Genomic DNA, 19,144 nt, shown 5'->3' with positions numbered 1-19,144 from the left:
TTTAGCAAAGTGATATAAAGCAGCTCCAAGGTTGAAGAGGAAAGTAAGACTTTTTCCACCACAAGAAGGGACAAGAAACTCCTTCATCTCACAAGAGAATAGGGGACATGCAAACATACCTGCGGAAGTGGAAGCTTTTGCTGTCAAGTATGGTTTCAGGAAGTACTGATAGATTGCTTCTCTTGTTTCATCTGTCATCGAGCTAAACTGAATGCTAAAAACTTTCACTCTGTTTCAGAAAACAAAATAGTTGAGAAAATCTGGGGTTATGACTTAAATATTTGTCTTTTTATGCTTTCCTTGTAAATCTTTTAATTTGCCAAGCATTCAATGTTTTCAAGAGCCATAGCCATTTGGTAAATGTCTATGGCTTTTTTTATATATATATTCTGCCAAGCATTGAAAGATTTCAAAAGCCACAGACATTTTTTTTCTGTCTTAGCTATCTTTGTACTTACATTACTTGGTAGGAGGAGCAGGATACGTTCATAGGAATGAACTCAAGAAGTGATTTGTTGAAGTATGCAGTCAAATTAAACAAGTAGTCCTGGAACAAGACTGTCCATTCTTCCGTTGTATAAGTAGAGAACTCGACCTGAAGACCACTGAGCTGGGTAGCTAGGAGTGTTTTCTTTATTGTTGTTACTTGCTGCTCTGACAGGCTTGCCTACATGTAAAAATCAGAGATTTGTGAAAAACTTAAGTAAAAGCTACTATTGCTTGCACGCTGATCAAACATATATGCCAGAGTATCTCAAAACAGCGTGCTTTTAGATATCTTCTTAACAAAGCTGAATGTCTTTTAGGATTGATCTTTTCTATTTACCTGTGTTGCTGCGGATGAGATAGATTGCAGGAAGACTGAGATATTTTGTGGTGCAATAGAGCTTAGAAATTTTTCCAGCAAAGTTTCATTACGGAGAACTTCAGTTTTGGTCACGAGTACGGCCATGTCCGCTGGACCCACTTCATCCTGGAAAAGTATTATGACATGTTCCTTGTCAGGAAACGATGGCTACAGTAGTTTACATTTTATTTGCATTTGTAATCATTCTATTCATTTCTTGTGAAGGTGCCACCTTTGATATCCCCTATTCTATTCCCTCAAGCCTTTGTAGCTACCAATTCTGGAAACATAATTTGGTCTTTATTTGCAATGATTCGAGTTTGTCGCCTTCATATTTCAATGCCCCTTCAATGATACAAAGAAGGTGCGTGCAGTAACCTAAGGTGTCCAAGGACTACCTATATCTGTTAATCATCTTACTTCATGGTAAGCCTTTTTAATAGCCCTTTTACAGTTATGAATATCTTTCTATTTGCACTAGACTTACCGGTGTAAAATTTTCATTGAGTGTTAAGATTTCTCCAAGTTGGAAAAAGTAGAAAAAGACTCCAAAGTTCACTTCACGCCAGTTCTGGAAGCTTCCAGCATCACAAACAACTAGAAGGAAACACAGATTTTTTTTAGCAAAGTGATATAAAGCAGCTCCAAGGTTAAAGAGGAAAGTATGACTTTTTCCACCACAAGAAGGGACAAGAAACTCCTTCATCTCACAAGAGAATAGGGGACATGCAAACATACCTGCGGAAGTGGAAGCTTTTGCTGTCAAGTATGGTTTCAGGAAGTACTGATAGATTGCTTCTCTTGTTTCATCTGTCATCGAGCTAAACTGAATGCTAAAAACTTTCACTCTGTTTCAGAAAACAAAATAGTTGAGAAAATCTGGGGTTATGACTTAAATATTTGTCTTTTTATGCTTTCCTTGTAAATCTTTTAATTTGCCAAGCATTCAATGTTTTCAAGAGCCATAGACATTTGGTAAATGTCTATGGCTTTTTTTTTTATATATATTCTGCCAAGCATTGAAAGATTTCAAAAGCCACAGACATTTTTTTTCTGTCTAAGCTATCTTTGTACTTACATTACTTGGTAGGAGGAGCAGGATACATTCATAGGAATGAACTCAAGAAGTGATTGGTTGAAGTATGCAGTCAAATTAAACAAGTAGTCCTGGAACAAGACTGTCCACTCTTCCGTTGTATAAGTAGAGAACTCGACCTGAAGACCACTGAGCTGGGTAGCTAGGAGTGTTTTCTTTATTGTTGTTACTTGCTGCTCTGACAGGCTTGCCTACATGTAAAAATCAGAGATTTGTAAAAAAACTTAAGTAAAAGCTACTATTGCTTGCACGCTGATCAAACATATATACCAGAGTATCTCAAAACAGCGTGCTTTTAGATATCTTCTTAACAAAGCTGAATGTCTTTTAGGATTGATCTTTTCTATTTACCTGTGTTGCTGCGGATGAGATAGATTGCAGGAAGACTGAGATATTTTGTGGTGCAATAGAGCTTAGAAATTTTTCCAGCAAAGTTTCATTACGGAGAACTTCAGTTTTGGTCACGAGTACGGCCATGTCCGCTGGACCCACTTCATCCTGGAAAAGTATTATGACATGTTCCTTGTCAGGAAATGATGGCTACAGTAGTTTACATTTTATTTGCATTTGTAATCATTCTTTTCATTTCTTGTGAAGGTGCCACCTTTGATATCCCCTATTCTATTCCCTCAAGCCTTTGTAGCTACCAATTCTGGAAACATAATTTGGTCTTTATTTGCAATGATTCGAGTTTGTCGCCTTCATATTTCAATGCCCCTTCAATGATACAAAGAAGGTGCGTGCAGTAACCTAAGGTGTCCAAGGACTACCTATATCTGTTAATCATCTTACTTCATGGTAAGCCTTTTTAATAGCCCTTTTACAGTTATGAATATCTTTCTATTTGCACTAGACTTACCGGTGTAAAATTTTCATTGAGTGTTAAGATTTCTCCAAGTTGGAAAAAGTAGAAAAAGACTCCAAAGTTCACTTCACGCCAGTTCTGGAAGCTTCCAGCATCACAAACAACTAGAAGGAAACACAGATTTTTTTTTTAGCAAAGTGATATAAAGCAGCTCCAAGGTTGAAGAGGAAAGTAAGACTTTTTCCACCACAAGAAGGGACAAGAAACTCCTTCATCTCACAAGAGAATAGGGGACATGCAAACATACCTGCGGAAGTGGAAGCTTTTGCTGTCAAGTATGGTTTCAGGAAGTACTGATAGATTGCTTCTCTTGTTTCATCTGTCATCGAGCTAAACTGAATGCTAAAAACTTTCACTCTGTTTCAGAAAACAAAATAGTTGAGAAAATCTGGGGTTATGACTTAAATATTTGTCTTTTTATGCTTTCCTTGTAAATCTTTTAATTTGCCAAGCATTCAATGTTTTCAAGAGCCATAGACATTTGGTAAATGTCTATGGCTTTTTTTTTTATATTCTGCCAAGCATTCAAAGTTTTCAAGAGCCACAGACATTTTTTTTCTGTCTTAGCTATCTTTGTACTTACATTACTTGGTAGGAGGAGCAGGATACGTTCAAAGGAATGAACTCAAGAAGTGATTTGTTGAAGTATGCAGTCAAATTAAACAAGTAGTCCTGGAACAAGACTGTCCACTCTTCCGTTGTATAAGTAGAGAACTCGACCCGAAGACCACTGATCTGGGTAGCTAGGAGTGTTGTCTTTATTGTTGTTACTTGCTGCTGTGACAGGCTTGCCTACATGTAAAAATCAGAGATTTGTGAAAAAGTTTAGGAAAATCTGCTATTGCTTGCATGCTGATCGAACACATATACCAGTGTAACATAAGTTTCACTCGAACATCAGGTGTTCACCTGTTCGCCAAATTTAGAACATTATTTGGCATTCGCTGGAAATTCGAGCACCCGCAGAACGCCTCATAATGACCTGTGAGACTGTCAATGCACTGCGAGATCACAGTGCATTGATTGCTGCTGATTGGTCAAAGCATGCACCTGACCATCATGCTTTGGCCAATCACTGTGCGTTCTGCTGTGAGTGCCTTTATTGGCCAAAGGCAGGGTGCATTTGGCCAATCATGGCTCAGGGGGGAGTCAAAGCCCTACACTATGTAATGCTGCACGTAGTGTTATGAATGAGAGCAGCAAAATTACATTTGTAAAGGAAAAAATATAATTTAAAAACGCTTGCTGCTGTAATATTTTGCCAGATCCCGGCAATATACATAAAAATCATTGAAAAAAACAAGTTTCCCCCAGTACAGTACCAGGTTCTTTGGGTCTGGTGTTGATATTAAATCAAACCCTGCGCCAAAAAAAATTGTATGGATTTTAACCTCCCTGGCGGTATGATTCTGTCTGGAATTACGTACCAAAAGCGGTACATTTATTTTGCAAGGAAATTGGCGTTTTATACTGTAGGCCTGTAATTTTTAGAAATAACTCACTTAAATCTGACCAAGCAAGAGTCTTGTAGGCATCCCGGGTATGATTTTTTTTTTTAAAACAAAATTATAAATTATAATATAATAAATAATTATAAATAATTATAACAAATAATAATATAATTATAATAAAAATTATTCAATAATGTAATCAACTCAAAATCACTGAAATTTGCAGTTGCAGAATTGTCGCTGTCATTATTTTATTTTTTTTATGACGAATTTCCCCGCAAATCGCTATCGCACATTTCTGCAAGTGATTATAATTTATTATCGCTGTTTTCTAGCTGATCTAAAACCATTTTTGACATAAAGGGACACTTTTGGACAATCTACAGTTTTTAGGCAGAAATGACATTTTTTATTATATAAAAGTACATGCAGGACACTGGGCAGACCACTAGGGACAAGGGGGGTGTGTATTTTTTACATACAGTACTGTAATCTATAAGATTACAGTATACTGTATGTAATGTGTTTGTTTACTTTTTTGAATTTGGCGCCGTTCTCCGTCCCCGTGCGTCGTAACGTCGCAGGGAACGGAGATCGGCGTCACACGGGGACTGTGATTCGAGCGAGGAGGTCCCGCTCGCTCACACAGCGGGTGGCATCGCTGGATCCAGGGACAAGGTGAGTAAACCAAGCCTGTGGATCCAGCGAAAGGTAAGCCCGTCCAGCCCGAGCGTGACTCGGGTTTGCCGATCCTAACATGTAAAACCAACCCCGAGTCACGCTCGTGTTTACCGTCAGGGGGGTTAAAGGGAACCAGTTCACATGGGAGGGTGGGATTCTGATTAGTACCCTGCCCACAGAACCCCACAACCACCGGGCAAGGATTGTGGGGAAGAGGCCCTTGTTCCCATCAACATGGGGACAATGTGTTTTGGGGTTGACCCCAAAGCACCCTCCCCATGTTGAGGGCATGTGGCCTGGTATGGTTCAGGCGTGGGGCACTCTCTCATCCCCTCATTTTCCTGCGGCCTGCCAGGTTGCGTGCTCAGATAAGAGTCTGGTATGAATTTTGGGGGGACCCCACGCCATTTTTTTTTTGGTGCAGGGTTTCTCTATTATCCATACCAGACCTGAAGGGCTTGGTATGGATTTTGAAGGTGCTCTACGCCATTTTTTTTTATTTTGTGCAGGGTTTCCCTTAATATCCATACCAGACCTGAAGGACTTGGTATGGATTTTGGGGGGACCCCACGCATTTTTTTTTTTACATTTTGGTGCCTTAATATTCATACCAGACCCAAAGGGCCTAGAAATGGACTGGGGGGAACCCACAAAGTTTTTTTCAATGATTTTTATCTATTACTGGGATTTGACAATACAAGCAGTTTTAAACTAAATTTTTTCCTTTAGAAATGTCATTTTGCCACGGTTCTGTTACAAACAAGGGAAAGATGCCCTACTTTACAGCCAGACTAAGGAGACCCCCAGTCATGATATTTAAAGGAATATTTCAATGTTATTGTTTCACTTTAAGCATTATTAAAATCACTGCTCCTGAAAAAACTGCAGTTTTAAAAAAAAATTGGATTGATACATGTCCCCAGGTGCAGGATCCAGGTCCCCAAACACTTTTTTATGGCAATAACCTGCAAATAAGACTCTAAAATTAGCACATTTGATTTTTCATGTTCGTGTCATGTTGACGGTGTTCGCATGTTCGCACAAATTTTTTGCCTGTTCGCAAGTGCTGGTGCGACCTGAATCAGAGGGTGTTTGGCTCATCCCCTATTTAGACCCCGAATGGCTCATTTACACTTGATTGATTGATTGATTTTTGAGCTTAGTTAGGGCCAAATGCCCACTGTGAAGTGAGCGTCTAAGCACCGCTGGTGAGATGTTACTTTGAATCAATCCGTGGTGAGGAAGAGAGAGGAAAAGAGGAGATGGCGGTGAAAGGAAAGGGTATCCAGCCCTTAGGGGAGCAAGAGTAAAGAGCCGTGGAGTGTATGAGAGGAAAATAGAAACGAAAAAGGGGCAGTGGGGACGCTAGAAGAGGGATAGAAGACATCATAGATGTCTGAATAGTCAGGGCCGTTCCGGGATCATGGTTATTAGGGAGGCAAGTGGCCCCTTCAATGAGGGGGCGGACTATGAGAGGAAAAAAAAAAAAAAAACCTGCTTCAACTTCAACACACAGTAAAGTGCATACAGCTTCAAAATGCTTTTTTGATGTGTTTTTGATGCTTCGTGATGCTTCAATGATGCTTTGATGATGCTTCAGTGCTCATTAGTACCCCTGTTCAGCAGATCCCTAGCTCTCTGGTACCCTCGTGCAGCAGATCCCCAGCTTATTAGTATCCTTATTTAGCATATCACCTGCTCAGTAGTTCTCCAAGCTCTGCTGATGACCCACTTAGTAGTAACCCCTAACTCTGCTGATCCCCTGCTCAGTATTAACTCTCAGCTCTGCTGATCCTCTGGTTTCCTCTTCCTCCTCTCTCTCTCTGCTCCCCTCTCACCTCCCACTACTTTGCTAGTTTCTCCTGCTCCGGTCCCCCAGCTCTGCTAATCCTCTGCTGCTCAGTCCTCTCTCTCCAGCCTCATGGTTAATTAGCCACAAACCTGGGGGAGGGGGGAGTTAGTAGCAACAAAAATGATTTTGAATAGGATGTCGAAAAAGCCCATCAAGGTTATGTGGTCAGGTGTCCACAAACCTTTAACTATAAACTATATTAACTAGAAATATATGCTATTTTGTTTCTAAAAGCATAATCTATTGTCCAGTAAAAAGGGAAACAGAATACACACACAGAATAGCCTTTTATATAATATATAAATGTTGCATTTATTTCCAATATATTATTTTCCTCAGTGCTACACATATTTGAAAATTAAAAGTCCATTTATATCTGGATGGAAAGGTTCACTTTTTGGTTTCCCAGTGCATCCTGGGATATATCATACCTGCAATAAAGCCTAAACAAAGTGAAGCTAAAGCTGGATAAAAGCCTATCAAAAGCTGCAGGTGCTTCAAGCTAGCTTTGTCATAGAGTTCTATGAAGGCTTTGGAGATGATTTGAAGCACCAAGAATGCAATATGGGGTATCATTTTTGATGCAAAGCAAAGCAAAAGCAATGTGTAAACAGGACTGTAAGCTAACCATTTAATTTAGTGACAGGAGCTGTGCTTGGCATTTACAGCACTTCAAAAAAGCATGTCTGAAGCCCCATTTTGAAGCGAGTGTAAACTAGCCCTAATCTCTTTTCGTCAAAGCACAGCATGTTGCATGTTCTCTTTGGTTTATGTATTTTTTATTTCAAATTCTTCTGCATACTTAAAGCGGAGTTCCACCTAAAAGTGAAACTTCCACGCATTATATTAATCCCCCCTCCGGTGCCACAATTGGCACCTTTCGAGGGGAAGGGGAGACAGGATACCTGTCTTTGACAGGTATACTTTCCCACTTCTGGGAGTCCCTGCAGCGGAGCTGTGATGTCACCATGGGGCTCCCTCCTTCTCCCCCGGCCGTTGGGCCAATAGGAGAGAGGAGCGGGGGCCTTGCACATGCGCAGTAGGGTTCCCGGCGTGAAGCCGAAAAGGCTACACTGCCGGTTTTCCTGTACCCGCAATGGCGGCAGAGCACCCAACAGCTGATGGAAACATCAGCTGCGGGTGCCGACATCGCTGGACTCCAGGACAGGTAAGTGTCCATTTATTAAAAGCAGTATGTGTAGCTGATGGCTTCTTTTTTTTTTTGGTGGAACACCACATTCAAGCTTCTTCATCCTATTTCAACCAATTAAATGTTTTATCTGCTGAGTTTCATTTTATAAAATATTAACTTATGAAAGTTTTCTTGGGAACTATGAAATAGTGCTAAATAATTGTAATCCATCCAGTCTCTTTATTCTAATACTTTGAATGGAGAGGGTGATTGATGGCAGCGTGCTGACATTATTGGTGTTTATATAATCTTTTTGGTAGATGTTAGATCTTAGGAGCGATAAACATTTTTTTTTATGGTGTTGGGAATAGCATAGTCTGATACGAGATTATATGCCTTTTTTAATTATTTACACCAGTGTTTCTCAACTCCAGTCCTCGAGGCGCACCAACAGGTCATGTTTTCAGGATTTCCCTGAGATGAATTGGCTGTGGTAATTACTAAGGCAGTGAAACTGATCAAATCACCTGTGCAAAAAAATGGAAAGCCTGAAAACATGACCTGTTGGGGCGCCTCGAGGACTGGAGTTGAGAAACCCTGATTTACACAAATTAGCTGTATTATACTATTGGAGCTTCTTTAACCACTTCAGCCCCGGACCATTTTGCCACTTTTTGCGATTCGGCACTGCGTCACTTTAACTGACAATTGCGCGGCCGTGAGACCTGGCTCCCAAACAAAATTGACGTCCTTTTTTCCCCACAAATAGAGCTTTCTTTTGGTGGTATTTGATCACCTCTACAGTTTTTATTTTTTGCGCTATAAACAAAAATAGAGCGACAATTTTGAAAAAAAATCAATATTTTTTACTTTTTGCTATAATAAATATCCACCAAAAATATATATATATAAAAAAAAAATCCTCAGTTTAGGCCGATACGTATTCTTCTACATATTTTTCATAAAAAAATTGCCATAAGCGTTTATTGCCGCTGTCTGTACAGAGCTCTGTGCTGTTTGCCAACACAGAGCTCTGTTCTGTCAGTCGATCAGCTGATCTGTAGGTCCCAGCCGTAAATCATTGGCCGGGACTTGCTGATCAGCTTGTGGTGTAGTGAATGACAGCACAGATGTACAGGGGATGACCCAAAACTAGTTATATGTTTTATATATGTTATGCTTCCTCCACAAAAAAATTACTGGTTGAGTGTTTAAGGCAAAAACAACCCTTGGGATATTTTAAAATATAACAGCATTTATGGCTGTACCATGACCATATCACTAATATAAAAAAGTTGTGTTTTTTTTTAATAAAGCACAGGGATGTGTTTTACGAATGAATAAATTCTGAGAGGAAATCCTGGTCATGTTACCTGCCAAAGTCATACGACTGTCCCTCCCCGAATTCTGAAAATCTCCCTGTGTTAAGCAAAGGGAACTGCTTAAAGGGGCTGTAAACCTTCATGTTTTTTTACCTTAATGCATCCTATGCATTAAGGTGAAAAAACATCCGCTACTTACCACCTGAGCCCTTGAAAGTCCTGCGTCGAGAACGCGCTTGCTTCTCGGCTCTTCTCGGCCCAGTCTTCTCGGGTCTTCATTGGATAGATGGATAGCTGTCAATTAACTCCAATGATGCGAGGGTTGAAGGGCGGGGCAGACTCCTGTAGTCGGCGGCTATGGACGCCGGATACGGGACTCGGGAGCGCGCCCACAAGGTAACCCTTGGGAAAGCATTTCCCAGGGGGGTTACCAAAAGCAGGGAGGAGCCGAGACAGCCGCCGAGGGACCCCAGAAGACAAGGATCTTTGCAAAACGAACTGCACAGTGGAGGTAAGTATGACATGTTTGTTATTTATGAAAAAAAAATTGAAGCGTTACAACCCCTTTAAAGTACCACCTAAATTTTTTTGATAAGCCATTAAAAATCGGTCCCTTAATATCACTATGCCTTTTTACAGGGATTGAAATTTATACGCCAATAAAGGACCTTTTCATTATCTTCTGTTTCCTGTAAATTATATTATAATTAAAATAGTTGTATATGCTGAAGTATTACAATACCTTTTCCATTGTTTCTTCAATTATATTAACATAGTGAGTAAAGTTTTCCTTTCCCATCAGGTGTGCCAAACTTTCCAACAATGTGAGGTTCAAGAGCACTTCAGGTTGTGTCAAAATCTGTGACACTTGGCTTGGTGTCAGGTTATCTAGTACAGCACCCTATAAACAAATATGGGAAAATTTGGGATTTAGTGTAATAATCCTTTAAGTTCACTTTGATTCCTTAAGGCTGGATTTACACTATTGCGAATTGGATGTGGGTTGCCCGCATTCCAATTCGCAAAAGCAGGAGATTTTAATCGGCTCTCTATGGAGCTGGTTCGCATATCTGCGCTGTGGCTCCACAGGAGCCCTGTGCATCTTTTTGGTCCATTTCAGGTCCGAATTCAGCCCAAAATTTGGTCTGAAATCGGACCAAAACCGGTAAACGGGAACGCACCGGGCCCCTGCTTTGAGCCGCATGCAAAGATAGTGTGAACCCAGCCTTAATGATAATATCAGAAACAGTGCTTATACGTGCAAATTAAATCACAGTAGTGTAACAGGAGTCAGTGAAAGGAACCACATCATGCGGCAAAAAACACAGGCATAAAATACTCCTGGATGTGACAAACATAAATATGCACTTGCGTGTGTTTGCGTATGTATGCATTTGAGTGCTAATCTGCCCCCAGAGGCACACAATTCTATCTTCTCTTAACACAACTAAACTGAATGGCCCGGATTCACAAAGCACTTGCGCCAACGTATCTCGAGTAAGTGCAAATATGCACCGTCGTATCTGTGCGCCGTGCCCACAAAAACGCCTAAAAACAGGCTTCATTCCACCGACGTAACTTGCCTACGCCGGCGTAGAGTGGGCGCATATTTAAGCTGGACGCATGTGGCGCTCCCATTGATTTTCTATTCAAATATGCAAATGAGGGAGGTACGCGATTCACGACCATACTTGCGCCCGTCGCAGGCTACGACTGGTGTGCGTAAGTTGTACGTACGGCGCAAAGTTATGCCTCATAAAGGAGGTGTAACTCAGCAGCATCCATGCAAAGGGCTGCACCAGGGAACACAAGCCCGCGTATTTTACATAGTTTACGTTGGATGTGAATATGACTAGGCGTAGGTTACGTTCACGCCGTAGGCAGTTGTTCCGACGTGATTGTGAGCATGCACACTGAGATGCGTCCACGGGACGGCGCATGCGCCGTTCGTTATACGTATCTGTCTGGCGCTCGGCCCATCATTTGCATGGGGTCACGCCTCATTTGCATGGCTCACGCCCACTTCCACCTACGCCGGCTTGCGCCTAGGAAACCCAGCGCAGTTTTGGGAGGAAGTGCTTTGTGAATTCCATGCTTGCCTCTCTGCGCTGCGTCGGCGTAGCGTAAAAGAGGTACGCTACGGCGGCATAAATGTGCGCCGTTGTCTGTGAATCCGGGCCAATATATCTAAAATGTACCTAAAAGCAGGCAAATTTACAGTGTGAATTATACTATTTAAAATCATTGCAGTTGCATTTATGTGACCTATAAATGCATATAAACATGTATATGTCATTGCCCCTGTGAATGGGGCTTTAGAGAGTATTAGAGAGAGTTTTTATTTTATTCTGGGATCCACAATTAAAAAAAATGAAAAACAGAAATCTGAATGCATTTATCTTACCATGTTTAAATTTGGATTTATGTCTAGCAAACTGAAGAAGTTGCCACTGGTGAAAAAAGGTCCAACGTATGTAAGAATCCACTCTTCACTTCCCATGACATCTCTGGTGCATACAAAGCCTGAAAGGTGCAATAAAGAAATATACAATATAGTTATGTAATAATCTTTGTAGATGGTATTTAAACTTGCAGCATATACAATAGCCAGTAAGAGCACTGGTTATTTTAAAACTCCCTGATGGTTATTTGCGTGCTTATGTTACATCTCCAACTTTAAAGTGGTTCTAAAGGCTGAAGTTTTTTACCTTCATGTATTCTATACATGAAAGTAAAAAGTCTTCAGTGTGTTGCTCCCCTCTCAGTCACCCCTAAGGCCGTGTACACACGATAGGATCGCCAGAGGAGAACGGTCTGAAGGACCGTTTTCATCAGTCCAAACCGATCGTGTGTGGGCCCCATAGGTTCTTTAACCTTCGGTCAAAAAAATGAGAACTTGCTTTAAAATTGAACCGATGGACACCTAACCGATAGGTCAAAACCGATCGTTAGTATGCAAAAGCATCGGTTAAAAACCCACGCAAGCTCAGAATCAAGTCGACGCATGCTTGGAAGCATTGAACTTCGTTTTTTTCAGCACGTCGTTGTGTTTTACATCACCGCGTTCGGACACGACCGTTTTTTTAACCGATGGTGTGTAGGCGCGATGGACCATCAGTCAGGTTCATCGGTTAACCAATGACAACGGTCCTTTGGACCGTTCTCATTGGATGGACCGATCGTGTGTACGCGGCCTAATACTTACCTGAGCCTGATCTCGATCCAGCGATGTGCACAAGAGCTCTCCCAGCTCTCTTCCTCCCTATTGGCTCCCACTGCTGTCAAGAACAGGAGGGAGTGGGGGTGGGGCTGAGCCAGACTCTGTGTGTCTTAGGCCCCTTTCACACAGGCAGACCGTTTAGGTCCGCCTGTCAGTTTTTTCGGCAGACCTGAACAGCTGCAAGAGGATCTGCCCCGTGTGGAAGGGGCCTTATGGACACACAGAGCGGGGCTCGGGAGTGAGCACGTATGAGTTTCTATAGGGGAACTCGGCTGGTGGCGAACCCGAGAAGAGGAGGATCAGGACTGCTCTGTGCAAAACCATTGCACAGAACTGTTAAGTATAACATGTTTGTTTATTTTAAAAAAATGCATTTACAATCACTTTAAGATCACCTGGTACTTTTAAAGAAAACATTCAATGAAGAAGAAGCAGGTATATGTTTTGTTGGTATAACCCCTTCTGTTGTCACCCAAAAACTTGGTCATTCTACATCAGTGTGGAAAATAAGTATCTGTAATTTTTTGTCTGTTTTCCATTTCCTTTAATAATAGACCTAAACTCAAAAATGAAGATTTACTATATTTGGGGCTACATTTAAAAATGTACATTCTGCCTGAGCAGTACCCTGAAAAATGTATCCTTTGTCCTTAACCCTCCTCTTGTGTTAGAGTCAGAACCGACCCGTTTTCAGGTTTTGAATGTCTATAAGTATCACATAAATTTGTTTATTGCATCAAGATTTTTTTACTTTGTCAGGAACCTCTATTTAAACAATGTAATAGAAAAATAATCCTTTTCACTAAATTATAAAATACTGTGGTGAAAATTAAGACGTTTATGGTGTTAGGGTCAATTCTGACCCAGTTATAATATAGGATTATAGGACACTAATAAGTGCCAAAACTGAAATCATAAACACTCCCTCTGCTTAGTAACACTGACAGCCAATCACCTCTCAACCCTGTGAGCTGTAGTTAGGGAGGGGCCTATCTCTTTGCCTGCTTGTCTGCTTCTCTAAATAAAGTAAAGACACATAGGACCAATTTATAATATTCTATTGAGGTTTATTTTACCATTTTTTAAATTTGAAAATGAGAGGTATGCTATCAAAAGAAAGGTCTAAGGGGTCACACCAAAAATATTAAAACCAATCTTATCAAGGATAAAGAAGCCTAACAAGGTAACCAAGAGGTAAGAAACAAATTGGATGATAAATAATTGTTCAGAGGGTATTTTATGGCTGATTTAAGACACGGGTCAAAACTGACCCGTTAACATCATGGATAGTAACAGAAAGCTAACATAAGAGGAGGGTTAATTGCAGAAGAGGGACCTCAATCCTCAAAGTTGTATATGTTCAGTGTAAAAAACATTTTTTTAAATGTTGACTGATCCATTTGAAAAATAATAAACACCTAAAAGGAATCCTTTACCTGTAGTCTTTTTCTGTTGAGTAAGGAACAGCTTACAGTAGTTAAAGATGGATTCTTTTTCCAAGTCATTCAGTCTGTTGTAAATATCACTCAGGTCTTCCAGTCTATTGTTGACCACAAAAGAAAAACACAATTAGACAAGTATCATTGGTGAAAGTATTACTCAACAGCTAAGTTTATATTTTCTTCTTATTGTTACTCACACAGCTTGGTATTCTTGGCAGCTCACATCTAGAGGAAGATCAGAAAGCTCAGATTCATTCGGGGTAACTGAGAAACTGTTGAGGATAAGGGTAAATGCTTGTAGCCAGCCGGAGGTGTTGAGGCAAATCTGGTCATGGTTCAATAGAACAAATATGCTGCTGATAATTTCATCCTGAGTTTGGACACTGAGGTCAGTTATTACTGACTGTGCAACACAAGAGTCGTTCTTCTGGAATGTGTCCTAAAAAATATATTACATAGGAGTTTTAGAATTCTGCATTTACATAGGTCTAATGCATGCACTTGTCAAAACACACTTTTTTCTACATTAAACATTGTTAGTTTGAAAAGAAATGAGTGTTACTATAGACAAAAAGAGCTAGATTCACGTACCCGGGCGCATCTTTTGGCCGGCGTAGCGCATCCCATTTGCACTACGCCAAAGTAACATAGTGAGGCAAGGCCAGTATTCACAAAGCACTTGCTCCCTAAGTTACGTCGGCGTAGCGAAAATGGGCCGGCGTAAGCCCGCCTAATTCAAATTAGGCAGGTAGTGGGTGTGTTACATGTAAAGTAACCGTGACCCCATGTAAATGAATGGCCGTTGGTACGGCGCATGCGCACGCATGCTCTGAATCACGTCGCAAATACTCCCTACGATACGACGGCTCAATGCGTACGACGTGAACCTAACTTACGCACAGCCCCATACACGTACGACTTACATAAACGACGTAAAATCTGACGGCAGTTCCGATGTCCATACTTTGCATGGGCTGCGCCACCTAGAGAGGTGTTTTATCTTTACGCCGGCGTACGTCTTACGTAAACGGCGTAGCTTACTGCGACAGGCGTACGTACGTTCGTGAATTGGCGTATCTTGCTCATTTACATATTCAACGAGTAAATCAACGTAACGGCCAGCGTAAATATGCAGCCAAGATACGACGGCGTAGGAGACTTACGTCAGTCATATCTTGGCAACAGTGAGGCGTAACTCATTTAAAGAATGCGCACAAAGATACAATGGCGCTCATTCGGACTTACGATGGCGTATCTACTGATACGCCGTCGTAAGTCTCTCTGAATCTAGCCCAAAGTATACATTTTATTCTATAACTTATCCTGTTTACAGTGTATAATGACACTAAAATTACATTTCTCATACAATACTTCTCAAAGATTTTGAAAATGGAATAAGTTTTTTTTTCAACTTGGAACTAATGACATTTAAAAAAAGTTCAAATAATAATGGTTTAGAGGGTTATTAGTGCTGATTAGGATTAACTAAGGTTATTAAGGTGTTACATTTCATAAAAAAAAAAAAAAAACGCTGCTTTAAAATCACGATTTTATCAGCGCTTTGCGTTTAGCCACGCATGCTTTTTAGCCGCGTTTCTCTGCCTCTATTCAAAATCATTGATTCCCTACGGGAGCCCATTGATTTGAATGGAAGTCGCAACAAGAAGTCGGATCATGATGATCAGACTTGCGATGCGACTTGTCTGCTGAGGATGAAGGGGAACCCCTGCCAAAATGATACGATAACAGACCCTTCGGTCTGGTATGGATTTTAAGGGCAACGCCCAAAATCCATACCAAACCCTTATCCGAGCATGCAGCCCGGCAGGACAGGATCGGAGGGGCAAGCGAGCACCCCCCTCCTGGACCATACCAGGCTACATGACCTCAACATGGGGGGTGGGTGCTTCGGGGCGGGGGGGCTGACGGAGGTTTTAGGGGCCAGTTTTGTTTGGTTGCACAAAATTATAACTATGTATGTAAATGAAAAATATAAATTAAGTGTTTGACTTGATTGCTACAGTTATTTTCTTATGTGCCTACACTATGCTACGACATATTTAATGTGACATTTTATATTATCAACCTTCATAGCTTTTAAAGAGGTAGACCATTAGTCTGAGATACATACTCCTATTTGACGAATTGGACATAATTGACAAAGAAAATGCAACACTCACTTGACATGAGGAGCTGTGAACTCTGAGAAGATATGCCAACAAAGATGTACAGTTGCTCAGCTGGTCCACCTGATTGACAAGGGAAGTGACCACAGATATGTTTTGGAAGTAGTCAGCCAAGAACGTGAAGTCAACCAGTTCAGATGCAGTAAGTGATGTAGGTTCTAACACCTAGGTGGTAAAAGAGAAGAATAGGATATATAACAGTTAAACTTTACATGCTCCATAAAGATTGCTACCAGTTTCATGAGTTTTGGAAAGCTAAACTCCGGGGGGGGGGGGGTCATTATCTAAATACAAGAGTCATGGTTATTGATGTGTCTTTGTGCATTTCTTCCAAAACTGTGTAGTAATCCAGTGTGAAGCTTCTTGTAATAAAGACCAGTCATTGCTGCTCTATCCTTGCGCAAGGTGACTGGTCTTTTATCTGCCCCCTTGAATCGTTTTCTGCAGACAGTCTGTAGTGGGTAGAGCTGCAGGACGCCTCCCACAGCTCTGCTTTCTGCACAGGCTATGTACAGCAATGATTCTGTCACTGCTACTTTTACAAAGAAATAACTGGGTTACAAGGGCATCTTGTGCTCTCAAAGTGAATTTAAATGATTTGTGACTAATGAGGAAAGTGTTTATACCTGGAGTTTAGCTTTCAGAATGTTATCATTACTTTAATATTGTCCAGAGAATTACTAATTACCTTCACAAAATCAGCATTGACGTCCATAAGGTCTGAGAAAGAGGCTTGCCGGAAGAAGAGGGCCAAGTTTAACTTAATCCATGCTCTAATGTCGATGGCTTCACATGCTACCCCTATAAAAAGAGTGCAATGTGTTTTTTTACAGTAAAAAACATAAAAAATAAAGGACTTTTGGTTAGAATGTATTATTTTACTGAAAGGGTAGCTAATGCTTGGAATAAACTTTCAGTTAGTAGTGAGACAGTCAACAGTATATGGCTTCAAACATGCTTGGGAAAGACATAGGTCTACACTTAGACAAAAAAGTTAACTAAATCCCCCCAAAAAACAAAACAAAACAAAATGGGCAGACTTGATGTACTACTCAATCACTTTTATATGTTTCTAACCTGTAAGCAGGTGGTAATACCCCTTTTAGAGAGACCTTTACTCTGGGTGTAGTTTTAAGTGGAGTCTGTGTCCTTTTAAATTCTTGTGTGGTTGGAATTCTGGCCAGAAGTAGGATGGAAACACGTTACCCCTGACTTATGTTATGCAGATTTGTAATGTGAAGAGAAGAATGCGTTCTAGGCCTAGTCCCAAAAAGAGAGAGAGACTCAAAGTGGAGACCCACAGCAAGAGGACTCACGAGGAGAAAATAGGAAAATGGCTGGACTTCAAGTGGGTGTGGACATTCTTTTATTCAAGAAGGGGAGCCTCAGGCCAGGACAAAGTGAGCACAACATGGGGGAGTTTCTCCTTAACAGGTGGGTGTGTTCCTTATTCCAGGAAGAAGGGAGAAGGGGCCCTTGTCCAGCATGGCAGGAGCTGGTGGTCAACAAATTTGCAACAGTAAACCAGCAACCTATATTTGTTCAACAAAACACGGACCCATACCATTTTTCTGTGATTGCATATATAAGAACTTCTTTATAAAAAGGTCATAGATGGCTTCTGCAGTTTTAGATGTGAGCTGGTCATAAATCATGCTTAATCCTTTCAATCTGAAAAAAAAAAAGACAGAGGTATGCTATTGTGAAGACAGGTATAACAGAATGTCCTTTAAAGCGGAAGTAAACCCATCTATTTGATAGTTTAAAAAACAGTTAACATTCCCGGCATGCCGGAAATGCTAGGTGTCACATTTGCTTGTACTCTCAACCAAACTGTCAAACCATCCAATGGCTGGTTTCATAACTGATCACATGTGCAGCATCGTGGCAGTTGCAGATTAAACAGAGGCCAAGATGGCAGCTTCCTTGGCTGAAAACAATAGGAGGGTTTACTTCCACTTTAATAGGTCAAGTGTCTAAATGATACCCTTTCATGTTCACAAATGTTATGATCATTACATCCTTGAACTAAAGCTGATCACACACATTACAATCTGATAGTACAATCTCCTTTAGATCTTCCGATTATTACCATATTTATCGGAGTATAACATGCACAGGCATATAATTCATTGTCAATATAGCCATGGCTATTGCCATTACTGTCCCTTGTTGCTAGAATGCAGTTGGTTCCAGCCCCTTTCCTTCCTTCCTTGATATAAGCTGCAGGCAACTATAGCTGCCTAGAATCATTTATAGCTAGCAAGCAGACAGGTATTGCTGCATAGTGCTCCTTCATTGCAGGGACATAGTCAGCTTTGTCCTTTGTTGTTAGGATGCAGGCAAAGTCAAACAAAGTACATGTAACATAAACATTTACATGGGTACACCATAAAATATGGTCTATATACACAGGGGCGGACTGACCATTGGGACTCTCGGGCACTGCCACTAGAGGGCCCCATCAGGGTTGCCAGGCTCAATAAAACCAGGGACAGTATGTAAAAATCTTTTTTTTTTTACATCTGTCCCTGATATGTCCGAAACCGACATGCTTTTGATGTGAAAATCCCGCGATTTTAGCTGTCCTGCCTCTGCACGGCCTCCTGGCGTGGTGGCTATCTGTAAGCCCAGGGGCCCCATAATCATCTATTGCCCGGGGGCCCCATGAGTTGTCAGTCCACCCCTGCATACACAGGACCATGGACACAGATTTTCTATTTCCATTTTACAGCTGAATGCAGTGCAAATGTATCTCTATGACTGTGTTTATGTATCCATAGCAAACCACACATCTGTGTTCATTGTTCAGATCCGTAAAAAAAATAATAAAAGAGAAAAGTGCTGCCTCTTGTGCAGTTGTGTGTGAACTCTTAAAGAGACAAACCAATGGGTAATGTGCATGTATTGCAGAGGTGTACTGCATACAGTATGTCTTATTTATTTTGCTCCCATATACACTTTACACTGGATTGATTAGGTAGACCTTCACACTATGTACCTTTGGAAAACCTAAAGGAAATTGTGCAATCAGATTAAGCCAGGTATGG

The 19,144-nt window shown here is 40.9% G+C and overlaps 1 protein-coding gene across 1 annotated transcript in view; it reads right to left on the bottom strand.

Annotated features, from left to right (window-relative positions):
• The window catches only part of LOC120944379, a 62,404-nt gene that overhangs the window by 165 nt on the left and 43,095 nt on the right, over positions 1–19,144 (bottom strand). Inside the window, exons 35-51 of the mRNA XM_040358435.1 lie at positions 17,659–17,765; positions 16,783–16,895; positions 16,089–16,259; positions 14,106–14,347; positions 13,903–14,006; positions 11,651–11,769; positions 9,989–10,147; positions 3,392–3,600; positions 3,056–3,165; positions 2,803–2,912; positions 2,295–2,441; positions 1,926–2,134; positions 1,586–1,695; positions 1,335–1,444; positions 827–973; positions 459–667; positions 120–229 (exon numbers count right to left, since the gene is read on the bottom strand). Of these exons, the coding sequence (XP_040214369.1) occupies positions 120–229; positions 459–667; positions 827–973; positions 1,335–1,444; positions 1,586–1,695; positions 1,926–2,134; positions 2,295–2,441; positions 2,803–2,912; positions 3,056–3,165; positions 3,392–3,600; positions 9,989–10,147; positions 11,651–11,769; positions 13,903–14,006; positions 14,106–14,347; positions 16,089–16,259; positions 16,783–16,895; positions 17,659–17,765 (2,486 nt within the window). The remainder of the gene's footprint in view (positions 1–119; positions 230–458; positions 668–826; positions 974–1,334; positions 1,445–1,585; positions 1,696–1,925; positions 2,135–2,294; positions 2,442–2,802; positions 2,913–3,055; positions 3,166–3,391; positions 3,601–9,988; positions 10,148–11,650; positions 11,770–13,902; positions 14,007–14,105; positions 14,348–16,088; positions 16,260–16,782; positions 16,896–17,658; positions 17,766–19,144) is intronic.

This window comes from Rana temporaria, chromosome 6 (genome assembly GCF_905171775.1).
Source record: "Rana temporaria chromosome 6, aRanTem1.1, whole genome shotgun sequence".
In the NCBI taxonomy this organism is placed as follows: domain Eukaryota; kingdom Metazoa; phylum Chordata; class Amphibia; order Anura; family Ranidae; genus Rana; species Rana temporaria.
This window is presented reverse-complemented; position numbering and strand designations above follow the sequence as displayed.